General features: G+C 39.7%; 1 protein-coding gene across 4 annotated transcripts in view; it reads right to left on the bottom strand.

Annotated features, from left to right (window-relative positions):
* PAX5 (paired box 5) overlaps positions 1-21,022 on the bottom strand; it is a 253,791-nt gene that overhangs the window by 41,144 nt on the left and 191,625 nt on the right. For all 4 annotated transcript variants that reach the window (XM_080986922.1, XM_080986919.1, XM_080986921.1 and 1 more), the window contains one exon: positions 4,366-4,467. In XM_080986922.1, coding sequence (XP_080843048.1) covers positions 4,366-4,467 — 102 coding nt within the window. The remainder of the gene's footprint in view (positions 1-4,365; positions 4,468-21,022) is intronic.

Here is a 21,022-nt window from a genome sequence, read left to right as displayed (position 1 = left end):
GGAATGGAAACTGCCTTGCTCATGCCAACACTCAGGAGACCAACATCTGAAAGAAACATATATGGTGCAGTTCTTCACATGAGTAGTAGCTGCATACCAGCACTACTGTTACCTAGCAGTTTGAAAGCACACCAGTGCAAGTAGATAAATAGGTACTGCTGTGACGGGAAGGTAAATGGTGTTTCTGTGAGCTCTGGCACCTGTCACAGTGTTCCATGCACCAGAAGCGGCTTAGTCATCCTGGCCGCATGACCTGGAAAAGCTGTCTGTGGACAAACGACGGCTCCCTTGACCTGAAAGTGGAGATGAGTGCCATACCCCATAGTTGAATTTGACTGGGCTTAACCATCCAGGGGTCCTTTACCACTGCTACCAGAAGCATAAAGTAGTGGCATGTGGTTATTACACAAAAAAGGAACTGTGCACACAATAATAAACTTTTAAACATTATCCTTGCCATATGTACCATTGCCATGAGCAAGAACTTTTCTGTGGTGATCGTATGGGGTCAGAAACTAGCCAAACTGGCTTAAATTCACTTCCTATTGTCCATGATGATGCCGTAAGTGACTGATACTATGGACCAGCTCAATGTGATCAGGTGTGCCACCTTGCCCCCATGCTTGAGGGGGCCTGGGGTGCACGGCTGACATGGAACTTGGGGGGGCATCCCCTTCATTGAAAATTGGGGGGCTTGGTCCCTAGTCCTCCCCCACTCAACACTGGTGAGTGTGATCGCTACTTGTCCAGGCATTCCTGAGGGGAAATCTGTTAGGTGCTTTCCTGGTCTAGCCTTTCATCTGCTAGCTATAGGGACACCTGGATCCATATCAGCTGCCTCCCAGTTCTGACCTGCCTATCACAAATTCTGCTTCCAAATTACCTAGCACATCCTTTGGCAAATACTACAGAAATTAAAAGACTATAGTATAGCACAGGCATGTCCAACAGGTAGATCGTGACCTACCAGTAGATCACTGGACTTCTGTGGTAGATCACTGGCTCCCCCCCCCCCAAAGATCAACAACTTCGGCTCCCCCCAAAAAGCTCAACACCTTTGACATCAACCCCCAAAAAGGGGGTAGATCACTGCCAGTTTTTAACTCTGGGAATAGATCGCCGTCTCTTGGGAGTTGGCCACCCCTGGTGTAGCACTTTGCAGAAGAGGATCAAGTTATATAGCAATGTCAAAAAACATGAAACAAAAACTCCCTCACTCGCTTTGTATCTTGCACCCCATGTTAATTAGTCATTGGCATAATTCATGGCTAATTATTAAATTATTTATTGTATCCACTTTTTGCATATGCTCTGAAAATTACAGGAGATCAGTATGTCTAGAAGTGAGTTTCTGAGAACTGGTGAAATGAATCCTCCTTGTATAAATGTCAGGACAGAATAATTCAGTCATATTAGAGTACAAACACTGATGTGTGTGTAATAAAGCTGATCTCCTGGCTGTTTCAGAGCCAAATCATAAAAGACTGCATGCATTCATAAGAGGCTTCTGAAACTGCCCCTCCAAACAATAAGTGACAAGAGATGATCAAAAAGTTATTTTGGATGCTAGTTAGCAAAGCCTAGTTTAAATGAGCAAGAAGGCTTTTTAAAACCAGCAGATAACTTTCACTTTTGTAGAGCAGAATGTTGCTATTAAAAGAAAACATGGAACTTCATCTGTGTAGGTGTATGTTGTTAGAAACATAGTTTTCTATCCAATGTAGTACTAAGCAACTGCCACATCGCCCGGCTAGCTCAGTTGGTAGAGCATGAGACTATGCAACTGTCCCATCAGTGCAATGATTTATGCTTGTGCAAAAGGGCTCCCCCCCCTCCACATGCACCCTTCCTTCTCCCCAAATCTGCTCTAGAGGGTTGGGGGAAACCCAGAACAGATTTAGGGGATGCATGGAGGTGAGGGAGGGAAGTAGTGTTGCACAACTGTAAACCTTGCACTGACAAGACAGTCACTTTGTGCTGTGTTTGATGCAATTTTAAGTGCTTAGGGTCTCTAAAGTTAATCCAACCCTGGGGGAGGGTCAGGACAACACCTAGAACAGCTCACAAGGGAACGATCATATTTATGTAACACTTGTTTAGCATATATATATATATATATATATATATATATATATATACACAACCTTTATGACAATACTTCAGCCCCCAATGCACTTTTACCAATATATGAATATATATGGGGGAGGGGGCCAAAAACAATCCAATAAGGGCTGAATATGCCCATTACATACAGAACTGTGACTGGCTGTTGCTGGACAGGAATAAAATGGAATATCTTAAGAAATTGCTTGGCTGGCTGGCTGAAATCTTAAACAGGAGCACTCCATACTGCCCGTCCTAATTCATGTGACTTGACACCAAATACTTGCTTTGGTTTTTAACGTTTTAATAGCAACTCATCATGAGGGATGGGCCAACCATTTTTAAAACTCAGAAGTTTTAAAGGGAGCTTGCAATGTGGCAGAGGAACAGACTGCTAATAAAAGGGGAAAAGGGGGGGAGACTGCGCAGTATGCACAACATTTGTCTAAAGGATCAGCCTGAATTATGACCATACTCTCCAATTAGTCCATGTTGTGTGTAATGATTCTAAGAAAATATGCCTATTCTGAGAGTGTGAAGGAGGATTTCAGGAAGCCGGTACAACATTCAGTTTGCATAAGCTAGGTAACCAGCCAGGCAGTGGGGATTCAGTTCCATTCACATTTTCGTGTGGCTCCCTAATTCATTCTCAAACTACACACAAAACAAAATTCAGCGATCCTTTAATATCTGCACTTATCCAAATTTTGCAATGCAGTTCAACAAGCAAATAACGTGTAGGAAAATATATTTTATACGCTTGTACAAATAGTATACAAAATGCAACTTAGGGGAATTGCTTGCAAAAATTATGAGACTGCACATTAAAATGCTTACAAATGCTCTTGAATTATTTTTTAAATAATGGAAGCTGATGCAGGAATGTGGGAGCGGGATTTAAGATTGGAAAAATGAGAAACTAGGAGATTCTGAACATGGCAGATTCATTCATCCCTAAAGCCAGGTGCACGTGTGAAGTAGCACTATAGCAGAGAAGATCTTTGGGATTCTCAGATTACATTTTTAATTTGAGCTAGGGAAGAATAGAGGGGTTGGTTTATGCTGGTAACAATGAATTTGGTGGGGGGGACTCAATTATTTAATCCATCATAGACTCGCTGAACAAAAAGTTCATGGCAATCGGGAGAAGAGTAGATGATGTTGCTTATATTACTTGTGTTTGGACCAATAAACTTTGACTGCCTGAATGGCCAGAGGAAGCAGAGTGCAGAGGAAGCAGATGTGGCAATCTTCTTCCCAGTGAATTGAAAATGTGGCATTCCAGTGGGGGAAGAGAAGTATCTTTTCTAAATGTATGCGAAATTCCACCAGTCCCTCTCTGTAAACAGTAACAGTTTTCTTAAATTTAATATTTATACTACTTCACTACAGTTCTAAATATGGGGCAATAATTCACCAGTTCCTGATGTTACTAAATACTGCCCAGTATGCATGCATTATTAAAGTCTGATGTTACAAAGTACTGAGTAAAACTTTTTCAACTCTTCCCCACTGTCAGAAAAATTTGAAAGCCCTGCTCCTGGCAGAGGGCACTTTCAATTATCATACCCAAGCTTGATATGTTCTTACATCAAATAACAGCCCAGGAAATGGTTGGCTTCTTTTAAAGCAAATATAAGAAAGACCAAAGGTGAACAAAAGGGAACATTAGGTGATTCACTGGAGACATTAATGGCTAAGATCTCATGTGTGAAAAGCCTTGGAAGAGATCATTTGCAGGCACCCATATTAAGCAGCATAATTTCAAAGTATGAGATTCCTCTGGCACAATTGCAAGAAATGCTTATAGCAAAGTTAATTAAAATGATTCACATGACAAAAATTCAGAGAAGTGAGGTAACTCTGAGATTAACCTTATGTACATTTTATCATGTGTATCTAACAGCCATGCAGCAAGGCTAGACACTTCTTTTCCTACATGTTTTGACCGAAAAAATTCTCTTTTTCCAGTCCACAGTCCTATGTAACCCAAAGCATATGGATTTAAGTCTCCCTCTAACTTCAAGTAGTCCTAAACCAGCTTGAACTCAGTTTACTTGCGCTATAGAACAGCAGCCTAGGTGAAATTAAAAGACTGTGAGAAAGGCAGTAGTTCAATTTGCCTGTTTTACATCTCCTCTTTCATTCAGTGCCATTACTATGCCTGCCAATGGTATGAAAGCGGAGCACAAAGGCAGCACTTGGCTTTGCTGCTAAAAGACTGTTTCTTTCTTTTCTTCCTTTTTTTAAATGGAAACTCACCAGGCACCATCCCTGTCAGCGTTGGAGCAGAGTAGCTGCCCTGTCCAGCAGGGGGGACGTGCGGAGGGTATCCAGGGAGGGTTGTGCTTGCCAAATCACGACCTGAAGAATCAAACCAACAAATCACCATGTGAGCATTCACAACAACTAGACATGTTTTTACATTTCCCTTAACACTCAGAACACAGGCCATGCATTTGTCATAACTGTACTGCGAATACCAAAGTGGGATGTTTTCCCCCCAGCCTTAGCTTTGGCAGAAATGAGAAAGATTTCCCTTTCTTTATAAGCTGCCACAAAGTAAGAGACTGAGAGCAATGGCAAACAGCACTGCAAACAGGTTAGTAGCAAACCAGCTTTGAACTCTACTTGTTCCTGCTTATTCTTAAGTTTCTTTGCAGATCTGACATGTCAAACAGATTGAAAACAGATTTATTTTTCTGAGTGATGTGAGGACCCTTTTATAGAATTAAAAAAAGTTAATGTAAGAGGCAAAACAAACCCCCCAAAATAAAACAATCTTCAATCAAGGTATAGGTAAAATATACTCTTATTAAATAGAAACAGAAGCACTTCTAGACTATTGCTATACTACAGGTGGAATTCAACTGCATACCAGCAAATTCAGGTTGCAAAATTAAATGGATTTTGCACCCTTGCACAAAACCAGTTCAAAAAGCAAGAAAGAAAGCTCTCTTAGTGGCAAGGATAAGGAAATGCACTGGAAAATATGGGATAACAATTCTTTGATGTGACATCATATAACCTCCCAGCAGACAACTCAGAATGAATGCTCAATAAACAGGTTGACTGAAAAAGACTGCCTGAAGATAACATAGCCTGAATGAAGGACACAAGTAGTGTGAGAGCTATCTCAATAACTCATTGAAAAAGTACTGGTGAAATGTGTGGCATCTGAGAAAGACCATCATTGACATATTGAATTAAAATATACCATGTTATAAAAGCAAATCTGCTACAGTCTGTTCTTCTGAGGGTTTGAACTAATGTATTAACTTTTCTGACAAGGCTAAGTGCCATACCCTTTGACACCAAAGTTTGATATGTGAGTTTTTCCACCTTTTGGCTATTTCAAGTCAAGTTATTTGACTAAAAAAAGGTTATGACAAGCTCACTTACGTGATTTATTTTATCATTTTTGATACTTCAGCAAAAAAAAACTGTACTACAAAAGTATATTACAATTTTATATTCCCACTACATATGATAAAATAAGCCCTTTTCTTGACACCCCCATCACCATTCTGGTTTGGTTAAGACTTGTGATTAACAACACAATGGGGTGAGCTACCAAGAGTGCAAGATTTTCAGTGTCTTTTCCCTAATGACTGAAAAAGAGAACGCAAACTGAAGACCTCTCTGATAAGAAGGGCTATTTAAATATGCACAAGAAATGTAGAACACAACCTGCAAATTCATTATGTTCTGAATATATCTGAACAGAATTCTGTCATCATTCATCCTAAAGGACATTAAGGATAAAAGAAACAGAAATGCCCTAAATATGCCCAATTTCCAAAAACATACCATTTATTGTGAACAGCTAAAATATATTGTCAAATAAAAGAAATTTCAACATTCACCTCTTGTGGATATCCATTACTCATCTGTGAATGGAAAAACCATGGGCTTGAAGCTCATTGATTCTAATAAGCGGTTTTGTTTATTCTGGGATGGATCTGTCACAAATATTATCATCTTGTAACCATGGAGTCATCAACACACTCCTAACTGCTGCAATGATGTCCTTGAGGACCTCTTAGGGTGTCTGTGAAACCTCTGAGCACCCCAACTAAAATAAGGGTCCTACTTACTGTCCCTTCATCATGGGGTGGAAAGAGTAATTACCTTCCCCCATGTGAAAAGTATATATTGCTGACAGTGGAAGTTGAAAGAAAACTCTTTCTTACTTTCTCCATCAGCTCTGTGTACTTTGCAAGGCTCAGATTAACACCTGAGAAAGCAACATTATCAAAAGAAAGGAGTGAAAGGGAAGGTTTCAAACCTATTGAACCTAAGGAAAAGGAATTTGACAGACTTTTCTGAAATTATGAAACTATGAAATGTTACATAGCATGCTGTATTTTAGTTGCATTGTATTCAAGTTGCTATAAAGAATACTTTAGGCACGTAGCCAGTATTTTTCCAAATGGATTGTGGTAGCCTACCTTGAGACTGAGTTTTACGTTTGGATCACAAGTTAAATCACAAGGCAGTGGTGAGAGAAGCTGTTACGTGAGTACCTTTGTTAGTGTTTATATATGCAGATGAAGCTGCTTGCATCACACAAACACAGAAATAAATCCATGTAGCTGTTGGTCTTTGGGTGTTGGCCAAAATGCATGCAGCAGAAAGAGCGAGACATAGTATTTTGATCTTTAGCTAGAAAGCTACTTTTTAGTAAAATATATTTAGAGGCTCAGACTGGGACCAGTGGGAGAACGTTTGTAAAACTGAAAACAATGTATCTTTGTTATTTTATAACGTTTGAAACAAGTTCTGCAAGTAAAGTTTTGAAACCTTATTTCTAGTGTTGAAGAAGATTTACTTCTGTGTGAAAGTAAGATCAGAGATCTTCCGCTGTTACAATTTGTCTTTCTCAAAAGTTCAAACAAACATCAAAGGCAATATTTGGACATTATTATCATTAGGGGCCAAAAAAAGGATAACATAACCATTACTGCTCAGTTACATTCAGCAACATTTCTTGCCATGAGAGCAATCTACTCATTCAGAAAGGGCACATGGTATGAACATTCTGGAACTTTACCACTTCCAAAGTCAAAAGGAGCATTGCCTGTTTCAGTGCCAGAACTGCCAGCCTGAAATTGTCTCACTTTGCCTAATGGTAAGGCCAGCCTTGCATGGGAGATAAGAGTATCGGGACATTGAGCTCTAGTTCAACCTTCTTTTTGGCAAAGTAGGTTTTACATGCAAGGAGTTTTGAAAGGAGCAAACTGAAAATTCAAATATGGCATTACACACCTACATTCTGAAATAATGCAGCCTCAGCAGTGCTGTAGCACATGCTTTTCTTGAGTATTTAGAACTGGACATTAATCTGCAGACAATAAAGCTTTAAATAATACTTGGTATTGCTACACACACACACACACACGCACACGCACGCAAGATGAGAAAATAGTCCATAAACAGTTCCACTGGAGGAAAAGGTCAAGCACTGGCTGGTTTTTTTTAAAGCTATCAGAGTAAGGTATAGCAACAACCTGGACATAATGAAATCAGAAAAAATAAGCTGCAGATGTAAGGAGGCTTTATATTCAATAGACTTTTAATGAACCGATGAACTGATATTTGCTTTGCAATGTTTATGCTACTACACACTCTAATACTCACACTCCCAGTGTATTACAACAATAATGACAATAAATTATTCTATACAGGCATACCTATAGTTTCAGAGGCAATCAGCAAGGGTAGGCTTTAAATCAGCCAACCAGTCAGCAATGACCTTCCTCTATGGCATGTACTGTTAGTAACTACCTGCCATGTTGATGATGACTTGACTGAATGTCTTTTTTGAAGGTCTGAGTAGGTGAGAGTGATCTTACAGTTTTTTCCACATTTCTAAAACTGAACACGTGAGAGGTATTAAATGTTAGCAACCACACACTCATAATTCCCCCAATCCCCTGAAAAAAACACCCTGCATTTTTTAATGATGGTTGCTCAGAAAAGTTTCATGAAAGACATGCAAGAGACCGAAAGCCTAAAGTCATACAGATGCTTCAACAACCACCCTGTCTTCCCAATACTTTCCTGACACAAGTGGCTCACACCTACCCCAGAGCCCAATCCTCCTCTCTTAAGCTTCATTCACTTTAGGGTTACCAAGAACACCTCTTCACCGAACTAGCTGGGAACTTAAGTCCAAACAGCGAGGGCACACAGAGAAGATAACAATGTCATCCTTGTAGCAGAACTCTCTTTTCTTAGAGGTAGCAAAAGCGTGGCTGGTTCTGCAAAGTTAACCCTGTTCGTTTTCAAACTGCCACATTTCTATCTCTACCTAAGCTTTACTTTTCAGAGCACTGTTGATCATAGCAAACAGTCATTGTTCTTTAATCAACTTGTCAAACCACTACCAGGAATTATCCACCGACAAATTGTTTCTTATGATGTCAGCAGGATTTGACTTGAAATAAATAATTTGTGAGGTTGCAATGAAGAGAAAGCCATACAGACATTCAATAGTTGTCAGTCTCAACAATGTATCAGATTTGTGCTGTATGCCTATTGGGTTTTCAGTACTATAAAGCATCTGCTGCATTTTTGGCATAAATAACAGCTCCTTATATTGGGTGCACAGTCCAAAAGGATATTTATCCTGCCACAGGCCACACTGAAATGAATCAGAGTTCTACGAGACCCAAGTAGTGCCTGGTGACTCAAAAGATCTACTCACAAAATAAAGACAAAATTAAAATCAATAGAAAAATCTCAACCTGGCCCAAAGACTCTCATGAGTGTAGCTTCTAACAGGGACCTCACCCAAGAATCACGCCTCACATTCTCTGAATACTCCAGAAACAGATTATATATTTCTGAGAAGAATATGAGCCTCTGCCTGGCAGCTCAGGCCTTTTGAGTAAGGCCTGATGAGTCTGAGTCAATCTGCCACCCAAGGCTATTGGCTCACTTGAGGCATCCCTAATCAAGGTTACAGAAGATACAAAGGCTCAGCCTTCAGCATTAAGCAACAAAATACAACTGAAAACACAATATGCTAAGATAACAATCTGCAGCATATAAATGTCCAAAGGGAAGAATAAAAACAAGTGACCAGAATCTACACAACACATAAACGGTGGTTTAGAATATAGTATCATTTTGTAAAGGTATTCCAGGTCTCCCTGGGGAAGGTATTCCACAGCTTGGCTACCACCACCTACAAGACCCTTCCTTGGTAGCAGCCACCCATTTAACTTAAATCACATGCTTGCTTTGATATCTAAGACATTTAATTTAGATAGGAATGTACCTACTGCTATATATACCTTCTTATACTCAGAATTTTGGGTGGGTAAAACATTGTACACATAAACTATAAATGTAATATTTTGCAGAAATACTGTATGTACAACTAATATACCCCAATGAATCTTAATAAAGAAATATGTGATAAGCCGCAAGAAGTAGGCATAAAAAGCAATGGGATAGAGGAAAGAGATATTTAAAAGTCCAATGCAGAGGCGCCAACTTGCGCCCAAGATTGAGGGGGTCCAGTGCACATCGTGCACATGTGACATCATGCACACGATGCTGCGCCATTGGGAGAAGGCTGAGTGAGGAGCCCAGCATGGCACGGCTTCAGTGGCCAGTGGCTCCTCCTCTCTCACGCTCAAGAGCAGCCAGCCACTGAAGCCGCTCCACACTTGGCCTCCTCTATCCCCTCAGCATTGTGGGGGCCTGGCCCTCTCCCAACAAATATTGGGGGACCAAACACACTCTCTTGTCTGCCCCCCTTATTTTTTTATTTTACTTTCAGTTCCCTTTTGGGGTTCTTATTTTTGTTGTATTTTAGTAACCTGTTGTCCTTAAGAAACCCATTGGTGGGCCGCTAACTACCCACTTGTGTGATTATTTGTTTTTCACAGGGAGACTTTTCTGTCACTGATGGGTTAATGCCTACACATATTTAAAAAGCAATCCAAGCTATAGAAAACCAGTCTCATATTAAAATCAAATATGTAAATCCACCTTAAGAAGAATGCCATTGAACCCTGATATTATGTGTGATATGCTAGCTGTCCAGACAAGACTCACGTAGCTTCTATGTTATGAACAATGCTTTACACACTATAGGTGCTAAATAACTACAGTGCACTAGTAGAAGCAGCAGCAGTCAAATTTAGTTGCAAGCTTATACTTTCTCTATCACTAAAAATATAGGATTCAATCAGAAGTCAAATACACTGAACATGGCATGGTCCTGAGATGTCCCATTAAACTAGGTGGGAGGGATAAAAATCAATTGCTGAATTATTACCTATTAGCAGCCCCTAATTGGCTGAGAACTGGGAGTTGAACCAACAGTTAGCTAGAAATGTTGGCCTTTATTGTTCATCAAAATTAAATCAGAAAAGAGAAGAAAGGACAGGGTATAGGAATCAGGAAATTCATTGACTCAATCTCCACAAGCTCAAGGAACTCGGTAACAAAGGAATGTAAAACAGATCACAGGAGCCAGTGGAGTTTGTAATATCATAGTTTAAAAATGCCAGCCGACAGTTCTTAGAGCTGCCCAGTCTCACTGGGAAGGAAAAGATGACCTTATGTCAGCTCAAACAGGGCTGACTGTATGTCATTGTCAGTGACAGAGGGAACATATACAGCTCACTCTTGTCTATCCGTAACAGGAGTATTGTCTACTGTTAGCACTGAGCCCTCCAGATAATTGATTAGCTGACAAATGGTAGTTTATATTTTGCTGATAATCAACTGCTTTCAACCTTCTGTGAAAAGGCAAATATGTTATTACAACTGTTACTTTACTCTCTTTAATGTTAAACACTATAAAAGGAAGGTTCCTAAGCACTTCTGCACATTTATATGAGAGCCATAGAAGATGTTCACACAAAAACAGCACCGTGCCCTTCTGGGTGCTTTGTGCCAATTGTGTTCTTATGCAATTCCTATTCATTCTAATGTATCTTGACAAACTTTGGTGGATCATATCCCATTTCAGTCCTAATGAAACCTGCTACCTAGGTACTATATGACTGCAGCTAAAGCAATCCACTGTCTCCATTGTCTGGTGCCACTGGCTACATGAAATAACTTGCTGCAAAGGTCATACTGCCTTATAATGCCAACAATAATAATAGCAACAAGGATTTATTCAAAAATAAGCATGTCATCCACTATATGCAGAGTCAGCAGCACAATAAACAACTAATATTTGATATATCCATGGGCTACACACAATACTAGAAAGTCACTAAATCCTTTAAAATTGTTATTTTGTTCATCATAACAAATTTCCTATTATATGGTATCTTAAAAGTCATATTAAACAAATTAATATTTATATACCATTTAACTGACATGTCATTAAAAATAATAGCAATGAATATCACAATGACCAAATACTAGGGTTGCCAAATTTCAAAAAGTAAAAATCCGGACACAAAAGTTGTTGCCATACATCCGGATTTTGACGATTTCCACCCAGACACTGCATCCGACATACAATACATTGGTTTCTCTTCCTGGATTTGATGTTCTTGTAGCTTTTACGCACAAGTGAGTCTTAAATAACAGCATGCCACATAGTAGCATATTAAGGAAAAAGTTTAAGAGATGGCTATGATTGTACAGAAATTCTGCGGATTGCACCAAATATGCAGAGGCAGGGGAAAGACTGCTGGAACCCTTTCCTGTATATTGCAAAAAATTAGAAACTCAGTAACACTGAAAATTATCAACAAACATTTATGTTTTGAAGTTCTATAATACAAATCAATCAGTGTATTGATCAAATAAACCACACTGAAAGGCACAGGACAGTAAGGAACTAAGACTGTACACCAATAATTTGTCTTCTGACAGTCATACACTTGGTACAGCTAATTTCTTCTGTGAGATTCTGAATTTCAGGAGAAAAATGACCAAGGAAATAATCTTAAACTGTGTGGGAAGGTACCTGAGGAGTCACTGGATGCTCTGAACTCCCTCCCCTCTTTGTGAACAGAAACCTCCTTGTTTCAGCAGTAGAAAACTGTACTGTGGTCGCTGTCCCACCAGCAGTGCTTTGCTGGAGGTGGGCACAAATCCGGGGCATGTTATAAAGGCCATGGATTAAAACTATACCAGCCCTGGGCCAGGCAGAGTTGTGGAGGAGGGTTCAAAATAGTTTATTAATATTTTTCATATCAGATGGGGGGAACCAATAACAAGAACAATGTGGAGCCCTTGGTGAGCTGACAGGGTTGTAGATTGGCAGTAGATCTGCCAAAAAAGTGTCTCCCCACCACAACTTTGCTGGATTACAACTCCTGACATGCCTCACCATTGGTGATGCTGCCTAGGGCTGATGGCGGTTGGAGTCCAACAACACTTAGAGAACTGTGGGAGAAGGAGATTTCCACCTTCCTCCTATAGCCCCTCATGCCCACTCTTCCAGAGGCTCCCCCCACCAATCCCCCATAGTACATATTCAGAAGGTAGAGGAGGTTAGGGGAAATGAAGAACAAGACACACAGCAGTGAAATGAGTGGAATTCTGTTCACGAAAATCTGTTCTGAGTAAGGTTTTTGCACATTCTGCAATAAGCAAACAAACTATAAAAAAATTAAGTGTTGTTTGCAATGTCATAACTAATATATGTTAGCAGGCATGTGAAACAAGGAGGTGAACACAATATGGACTTGTCCTGGCAGAAATTTGCATTCTAAAAAGTGCTTGTGGCACTGGATGAAAGTTTCAAAGCACTGTTAAAAATCACTGCAGCAAGAAAAGAACATGTGCCTCTAGCTGAAGAAGAGAATAAAACATGTTTCCATAAATGTTTTGTCATTTTTGGAAAATACTGCAAAGTTCTGAGGTCTTATGTTTCCATTTTTAGCTCATTTCTTGCATCCTGAGCTAAATATCAGGAAGCTATATACCCTGTTGTTGTATGTATTTCCTCTAAAATATCCTGAAATGAACACTATCACAAAACTGGATATCAGGCTTCATGGACCACTGATCTGACCTAGCCAGTCTTCCCCTGTGTGCTGCAATCCTGTACACACAGTCTGTCTGCTTAAATTGCATTAACTTCAGTAGGAGTAGACTCCAGTCCCATGCACATTTACCTGGGAGTAAGTTCCATTGATCTCAGTGGGACTAGACCTCCAGCTGAACATTATAAAGTAGTGGAAGGCTGCAGCAAAGGTTTTATTTAAAAAAAGCCATTGGGGAGTGTGTGTGTGTGTGTGTGTGTGTGTGTGTGTGTGTAGAAATATATAAGTATGAAGACATAAAAGGTAAGACAATGGGGTCTTTTTCTGTGCCTTGCTTACATACAACTGTCTTCTCACACAAAAAAGAGCCTTTCTGGGTGTATCTTTGTATACTAATGGGTGAAAATGTGAATCCAATTAACTTCAAATTTAGCTCATAATGAACTTATCTCATTTTGCTACCAGCTCAGCTCTCATCCGTGGCAGTAATTAACCACTGGGGGTTGTCACTCCCAGGCACATGACACAGAGAGAGTCCCCCCACACTCAAGCGCTTCAAACCCTTGCAGAATTCATTACCCTGACAGTGTGAAAACCCTTCACTTTTAATACCATAGGGCACCAACATTTTTTTTCACTTTATCTACCTGATTGCCAGCAACAGTATGAAAGAAAGGAATCCACAAGAGATGTAATTAATTACTGCAAAAGATACATTAGAAAATGAGGAGGGGGTGCAGGTGGTAGTAGGATGGGTTGTAAAGCCACTTACTTACCCATGCTATGGTTACTTATTTACACAGGCTTTTTGCTTCATTCCTAAATTATACCATACTGAAAAAAGAAACATTCCCTAGTATAGGCATTTATCAGTTAATGTGAGAATTCATTCTCTTTTTCATAGCCACTGGTAAAATTACACAATAGGAGCCATGATCAGGCACTACATAACAGTGTATTGGATTAATATAGTAACCTCACTTCCCTAGGGATCAGAGTTCAGATTTAGAATAGGTCACACGTAAAAATGATTTTGATTGTCACAGATTAATCCCTAGCGAGTTTTTGTGCAACTCACAACCATCACAAAGTTGTCAGATTCTGAAAGAACCTGGTTTGATGAACCTTCATGCTCCTGCTATCTAATCAGAGCCAGTAAAACTACTTAAAGCTACACAGTGAACACAAAACTACAGAAGTACCGTAAAGATTCGTGCTCAAGAGGCCTCATTTCATATTTCACAGTACAATGTATTTGCATCTTGCTTCCCCCATTCCCCAAAAGCTTCAGGGGTTGAGCTGCAGTTCAGACTTGAAATGCAGAATTGTGACCTGAACACGAAAGCCAGCTTTCATTCTGACGCCTCAGTCTTTTTATGTAATTTACGTGGTATGTGAATGCACACTTATGCAGAGGTGCCTCATATTCTTATTGAGTTATGAATCAATAAACAAGATACAATTAATCTCATAGTGGTGGATATGAATAAAAATAGAAATGATGACTACCTTAGTATTGGAGACTACATAGAGAAATATAATGTTTGAGGTGTGCCATGAAGGCTGGTCCATTAGGGCAAATGGGACACTGCCCCACCTACCTCAGTCTGTCCTTAGCCAATCCCGACCTGCCTACCCTCTTAATTACTTATTCTCAGTTTCTTCCTCCTTAGTGTCAGTGTTAGAATTCCACTGTCAATATACAACAGCAGGAAAACCTAGATGAAAGGGCATGTGGAACTCTGTACTGACCTATATTCCAGCATGCCTACAGTGGTACCTCGGGTTACATACGCTTCAGGTTACAGACTCCGCTAACCCAGAAATAGTACCTCAGGTTAAGAACTTTGCTTCAGGATGAGAACAGAAATTGTGCTCCAGTGGCATGGCAGCAGTGGGAGGCCCCATTAGCTAAAGTGGTGCTTCAGGTTATGAACAGTTTCAGGTTAAGAACGGATCTCCGGAATGAATTAAGTACTTAACCCGAGGTACCACTGTATATCCCTCCAGCTGAAGGCAGGGCTTTTTGAAAACCAAAATCCAGATACAGCTTCTTTTACTCTCATCCTTCTTCATCCCTCCTTGTCATACCCCCCCCCCATTTTTCTTTGATTGGGGGTGGCATTGTACATCTTGGCCTTACTAGATTATCAAAGTTTTGAGAAGCTTTTTAATAATATGAATAACAGTCACCATGCTCAGTATTTTTAAAGGAGTTCAGTCCAAGGGGCAGGATTGGTATAATGTATTCCAGCCCAGAACTGGGGGCAGCAAAAAGCAGCTCTGGCTCCCCTAGTCCTACCCATTGCCACCCCACCACTGCACATAACTGATGTGGGGGTTCTGGATCGCGGGCTCTACTGGTCAAAATGGGAGCATAAGCAATCACCCTCTCCCACCTGAAACAAACCAGGACTGCTCCAAGAAAATGCACATGGCAAAAAGGAGCATTAGGCCTTGGTGTGCCACCCCCTTACCTGCTTTTGATTGGCCAAGTGGATAGCCAGCCAATCAGGATTTTAACAAAATAAATAAATGATTTCCCCCCCCATCACTTTTCACTTCCCTCTGTGGCCCCCCATTTATGCATTTTTCACCTGTGGCTACCCTGGAATATCCTGGGACTCCCCAGGGAGCTATAAGGGAAACACTGATCTGCAATCTTTGTGCTGTTGTAGCTCCAGTAAGACAGGATTTATTTAGTCTCGGGTGGAGAATCATACGTGGTGGGTAAGTTGATGCTTTGCTACTTGTACAGACCTGAATTAATCTTAATTCTCTTCCTTTTTACATGTTCATGCGCCTGACTTTTGATGTTTCCTTATGGTATATGGACAGTTAAACAATGTTTTAAAGCATAGGACCCTATCTAGTCAAAGTTAAGCCTTCTTAAAAACATAATAGTAGCTCTGTTGGATCAGACCAAAGACCAGTTTAGTCCAGCATCATATTTCCCACAGTAGCCAACCAGTTACCTTTGAGAAGCTGCAAATAGGACATAAATGCAATAGTATTCTTTCTATTATGATATATGTATGTTGTTTCTAAGGACTTACTTTAAATTAAAATCAGTGGATTTTAAGTACTTTCAGCTTTGGCCAAATCTCACTTCCCTCTTTCTATAAAGCATTCCTTCTTTGGATTTACAACTTAATTTTGGAAAACATTAAACCTGATTTGTATCTCCTTCTGGCCCTTAATACTTCCGTCATATTAATCTAGTACAGTGTGCCAAACAATCTCATTTTTTCTTCCTTTCAGTGTAGTTTCTCCTTCTGTTACTTGCATTTCTCTTTTTCATTCATCTGTTTTTAGTGACTTAACTTTTAAATATATGAATTTATTTTTCTTAACAAAGAAGAACCAGAGCTCTAATTCAGCTAGTGAGTACTTTCATATGGAAACAGGGTTCCCTGTATGTACCTCCCAAGATAAACATTAAAGAGGCTTCACAGGATGGAGGGATCCTCTTGAAGTAGTAATGGGGAAATAATTCATTCAGTCTGCTTTTAAGAGTGGACCAACATGATTTGATGTTCTCAAACCTGCAGTTCAGAACATGACTATCAATTGGATTTCCTATTTCTGCAGATTTTTTGATGCAGTTTCAGTCCCCAGAAGTGCACAAAAAATATACATTTTACTTTAAAAAAATGTTTTGGGGGAAAATGCATTGAAAAGCACTTCAATACATTGAGGAATGCATATTTTACAGGAAGAGTGTGAACAATTTACATGAACATTTTTGATGTGCTCATTTGGACCTATGATTGAGGAACAAGTAAAACTGTAATGGAACAGACGTAGGCTGTCTATCCATCCCTACCTTGAAGTAGCACCTGGGATTACATGCATGGCATTCACTCCAATCTAGAGATCCATGAACACAGCAGGAAGCTGAATACCTGCCAGTGTGCTTATGGATTCACCCCACTCTAGATCAGACTTCCCCTCTCCCTTACCAGGTGATCAGTTTGAAAGGTAGCAGCAATTTCAATATGAGAGGCTATACTGGGATAGATGTGCTCATGACCCTTTAGACTTGAGATAAGAATGCATCTTCAAATTCTTCAGCAGTATATTATGGTGCTTCAAACCAGAAATGATGCATTACTTGGTTTTTAAGAGGGGAAGGATCAAACTTTGATTCAAAGTTTGCAGAAAAATAGAAACCCCCATATATGGAAATATAGCACACTTGCATTGCTCAGTGGCAATGCATTTTGGTTTATTTGTTATTGTTGTTGTTTTAGATGCTCAGTACAACCCATCATTTGATCTAAGATATGGACAAGATACCCCATTATTTGAAACATTTAGCTCTGTGGGACTGTAAATCTATGTAATGTTTTGAGTGTTCATTGGACAAATATACAGGTGACTGCATTTAAGCATTCAAATCTAACTTTGAAAGCAGTTATCATTATACAGTCAGATCAATACTGCGAGAAACATTATGGCAGAAATTATTAAAGTTATTTTATGGTTTCCATACGTCCTCTTTTTCTGGACATGTCCTCTTTTTCATGAGTATGGTCAAATGAGAGTCATCATTAACGATCCATAGTTAAAAGTAGAAGTCAGCAAATGTGTCCTCTTATTATGCTGTTCAAAATATGGCAACCCTACACCCAAAGTCGAATCCAACATCTATTGAAAGCAATTAGGAGAATTTTGGCTAGCTTATTTTACAGAATGGAAAAATAATAGTGGAAAGTTCTCTTTGAAGGTGATCACTCCTACAGTCCCAGAGTTTAGCAGATCTTCCAGAATGATACACTGGTCAGAGTAATTGGAAACAGCATGAAGCCCTGTAGGGCACAGGTGGTAGCAGATTGCCATGCCCTATGATTAGAGGGGCCTACAGTTGAACTAGTGAAGCATGTCATGTGCAGAAAGTGCAACAGCAAAGAATATGCAAACCAAGTATGCAAAAGCATGGACAGCTCCCTGGCACACAACTTTCCTGACAACCACCAGATTACAACTGATTCAAGCACCACTGCTCAATGAGGATCAGATTTCTCAAACAGGCTACACTCTGGCCTAGAGTCTAGCATTCCTTTGGCATTCTATAGCCTCTTGGCAGGCTCATTAGTATCTCAGATAAAGAAAAACTGGAGAATACTGTGTTAGTGAATTAGAGAATACTGTGTTAGTCTCATTAGATAATTTGAGCTACTGTCTTGGGTAGTCTAGGCTGAATCCCTGACGGGCAAAAAGGGTCTCTTCTCTACTAGAATGCATCTTCATTGCTAGATTGGATTTCAGGACCTCTGGGGCATGCCATGTGACCTGGTTCTGCATTTCCAGGTCAGTATCCACACAAGAATTACTATTCTGGACCACTTATGTGGCAGCATGTTCAACTGAGTATGTACATAACTAATTGACAGACGCCACGGCACACTTCAATTACGATCTTAATGCCAAATCCTGGTGATGCTCACATATATATATTTTCCTTTCTCCTTTTTTTAAAAAACAAAATCCAAAGCAGAAGATGCCAATAAGTCAGGCTTGGTCCAAGATGTTTTGCTGCCTGAGACCGAATAGCAAATTGCAAACCACCACACCAAGTCAAGGTGCAAGCTAACCAAGTGATTTTGGTTTCTGAAGCATATAAACCCCAAGCGTTTATCCCAATTATTGTGTTGTAAAAATAACAACAAGAATAAATTCAGTAACTGACCATTTGTTGCCCTTTAAATGGTACTAAAACCAGGTGCCTATGGAAGGCACCTCACTCAGTCTAAATGATAAGATCAACTCTGACACAGGGGCAGACAATTTTTAATCCCTTTCCCCTTCAGCATTTTTTTCTGCAAAAGTTCTACCCCCAGCAAGGGAAAATACAAATGCTGCCCATATCTTTCCCACAGCATGAGTGAAAGCAGTTAGAATGTTGGTTTTAGTGGGGGAAATGCCAGAAGGAAAAGGGTTAAGAGACCACTCCTCTCAAATGAGTCTTCCACTGAAAATTGCAGCCTCTCCTCTGCAGTTCATAGAGGTAGCTGTGTGGAATCGGGGGGGGGGGGGTCCTACATGTGAGGTAATGATACATGTAGTTTAGGCCCCAGACTCAAGATCCCACTTGCATAAAGAGATGTATCCTTTGAAACAGACACATCAAGTCCATAGCCAGAAACTTTGCTAAGGCAGATTTGCTAAAGAAGGGGCAATTTTAGCAGCTGCATCTTGCCATGGAGAAATGACTCTGGAATCCTATTTATTCTGAAGCAACCTTATTTTTGAAGAAGAAAATAACCTTTTAGGTTCCATTTAGCAGTTCCAAACAACCTGTTTTAAAGTCTGTTTGATGTTGCTCTTAGTACAATATCTGACTCTATAAATAAAACTCGTAAATGATCACTACCGCCAAAAATCATTTCCTATTGCAAAATTTATGTTGGATCCAAGACTAACATTTCTTCTTCCAAAAACAAGTCAAGAGCTACTGGTTTGTGTGTATACTGCTGTATCCAAAAACAAAGGCATACAAAGGGCTGAGAGTGTTAGGAGATTAAATTAAATAAAAATACCCAAATGAACTTGTCAAAATGTCCTTTTTCCCCCTTATCACATTGCCCAGCAAATATGTATGGGCATCAAATCTAGTGTAGCATGCTTACTATGATCTGCTACCTCTCTTGCACCTAATTAGGAGAGAGATAAAACAGTGGTAACACACAGATCAGCTGTAATGATTTTGTTAGCTCGATTATTCTTCTGACAATTAGGTCCGGCTGCCATGGCCTCACAGGAATGTCAAAGTCTTCTTTCTACAAAGCAGGTAATGTCACAGGTGTGACCGTGAAATCAATAATGAGGCATAGCTCTTTGCAGAGGGCATCCAGGTCAGACAGAACAGCCCTTAAATTAAACATTGATAAGCAGAACACAATTATCCATCATGTTTAAGTGCCTGCGTGAAATTAGCAGCCAGGGAATGGGAGCAGTGGGGGAAAGATTAGCAAAGGATGTGTTGAAATGCACAGTGCCCACCAACACTGTTGCTGTTTGTCTCTGACAGCAGTATTCGTAGCTGATATCTAAAGCCGTAAAATTCAAATTACAAACATGGCAGAAATCATGGTCCAGCTGCTGCTTTGTTTATTCTTGCTATAAAACAGCAACATCAAGGTGTGGAACTTACCTTTTAGAGTTGTTGGCCATGCTTTACCCACACAGAAATGTAGGGAAATGAAACATATATTTGTCATTGCAAGGAAGATGGTGGAGACAAACTGACATTGGCTTTTATTTAGCTGGCTCAGTTCCCTATGTGAGGAATGTAGTGAAACTGTTTAGCTTAAATTTTATGTTCCCATATAACTTAAAATTATTTTACTGAAATTTAAGCTAAGTTGAAGCAGAATGGTTTAAGCTGAAATGTATCATCAATATGGTTTTACTAAATTGGTTTTTCATCACTATTTAAACAAGCTCTAAAGGAGTAGGTCTTAAAGTTTTTATAGTGGGATCCCACAAAACAAGAAAAAATAAAAGAGTGCTAAGCACTATTTGACTAAATATTACTTAAATGTACCAGAAGGAATAATTAACTTGGTTCATTAAATATCATAAAAGCCATAAATGTCTATTTAGCAAAAATAATGCAAGATTTGCAATATTTTACAACAATGTGCCCATTCCTTCTTATACCTTCCATCGCCTGAGCTCTGCGAGTGCAGCTTTCTCTTGACTGAAGTGCAGAGTGTTTGAGGACCGCAACATTCGCAGGGAAACCAAAATGCTTTTTTACAAAGCTATTGTACTACCAACCTTACTATATGCTTGTGAAACATGGACCACTTATAAACATCATCTCCAACTCCTCGAAAGATTCCATCAACGGTGTCGCCAAAAAATTTTATACATCACTTGGGAAGACAGGCGAACTAATATCAGTGTACTGGAAGAAGCAAAGATCACCAATGTTGAAG

Source organism: Podarcis pityusensis, assembly GCF_964106645.2.
Source record: "Podarcis pityusensis genome assembly, chromosome: 17".
NCBI lineage: Eukaryota > Metazoa > Chordata > Lepidosauria > Squamata > Lacertidae > Podarcis > Podarcis pityusensis.
The sequence above is the reverse complement of the archived record's forward strand: the minus strand, read 5'-3'. Positions and strand labels throughout refer to the sequence as shown.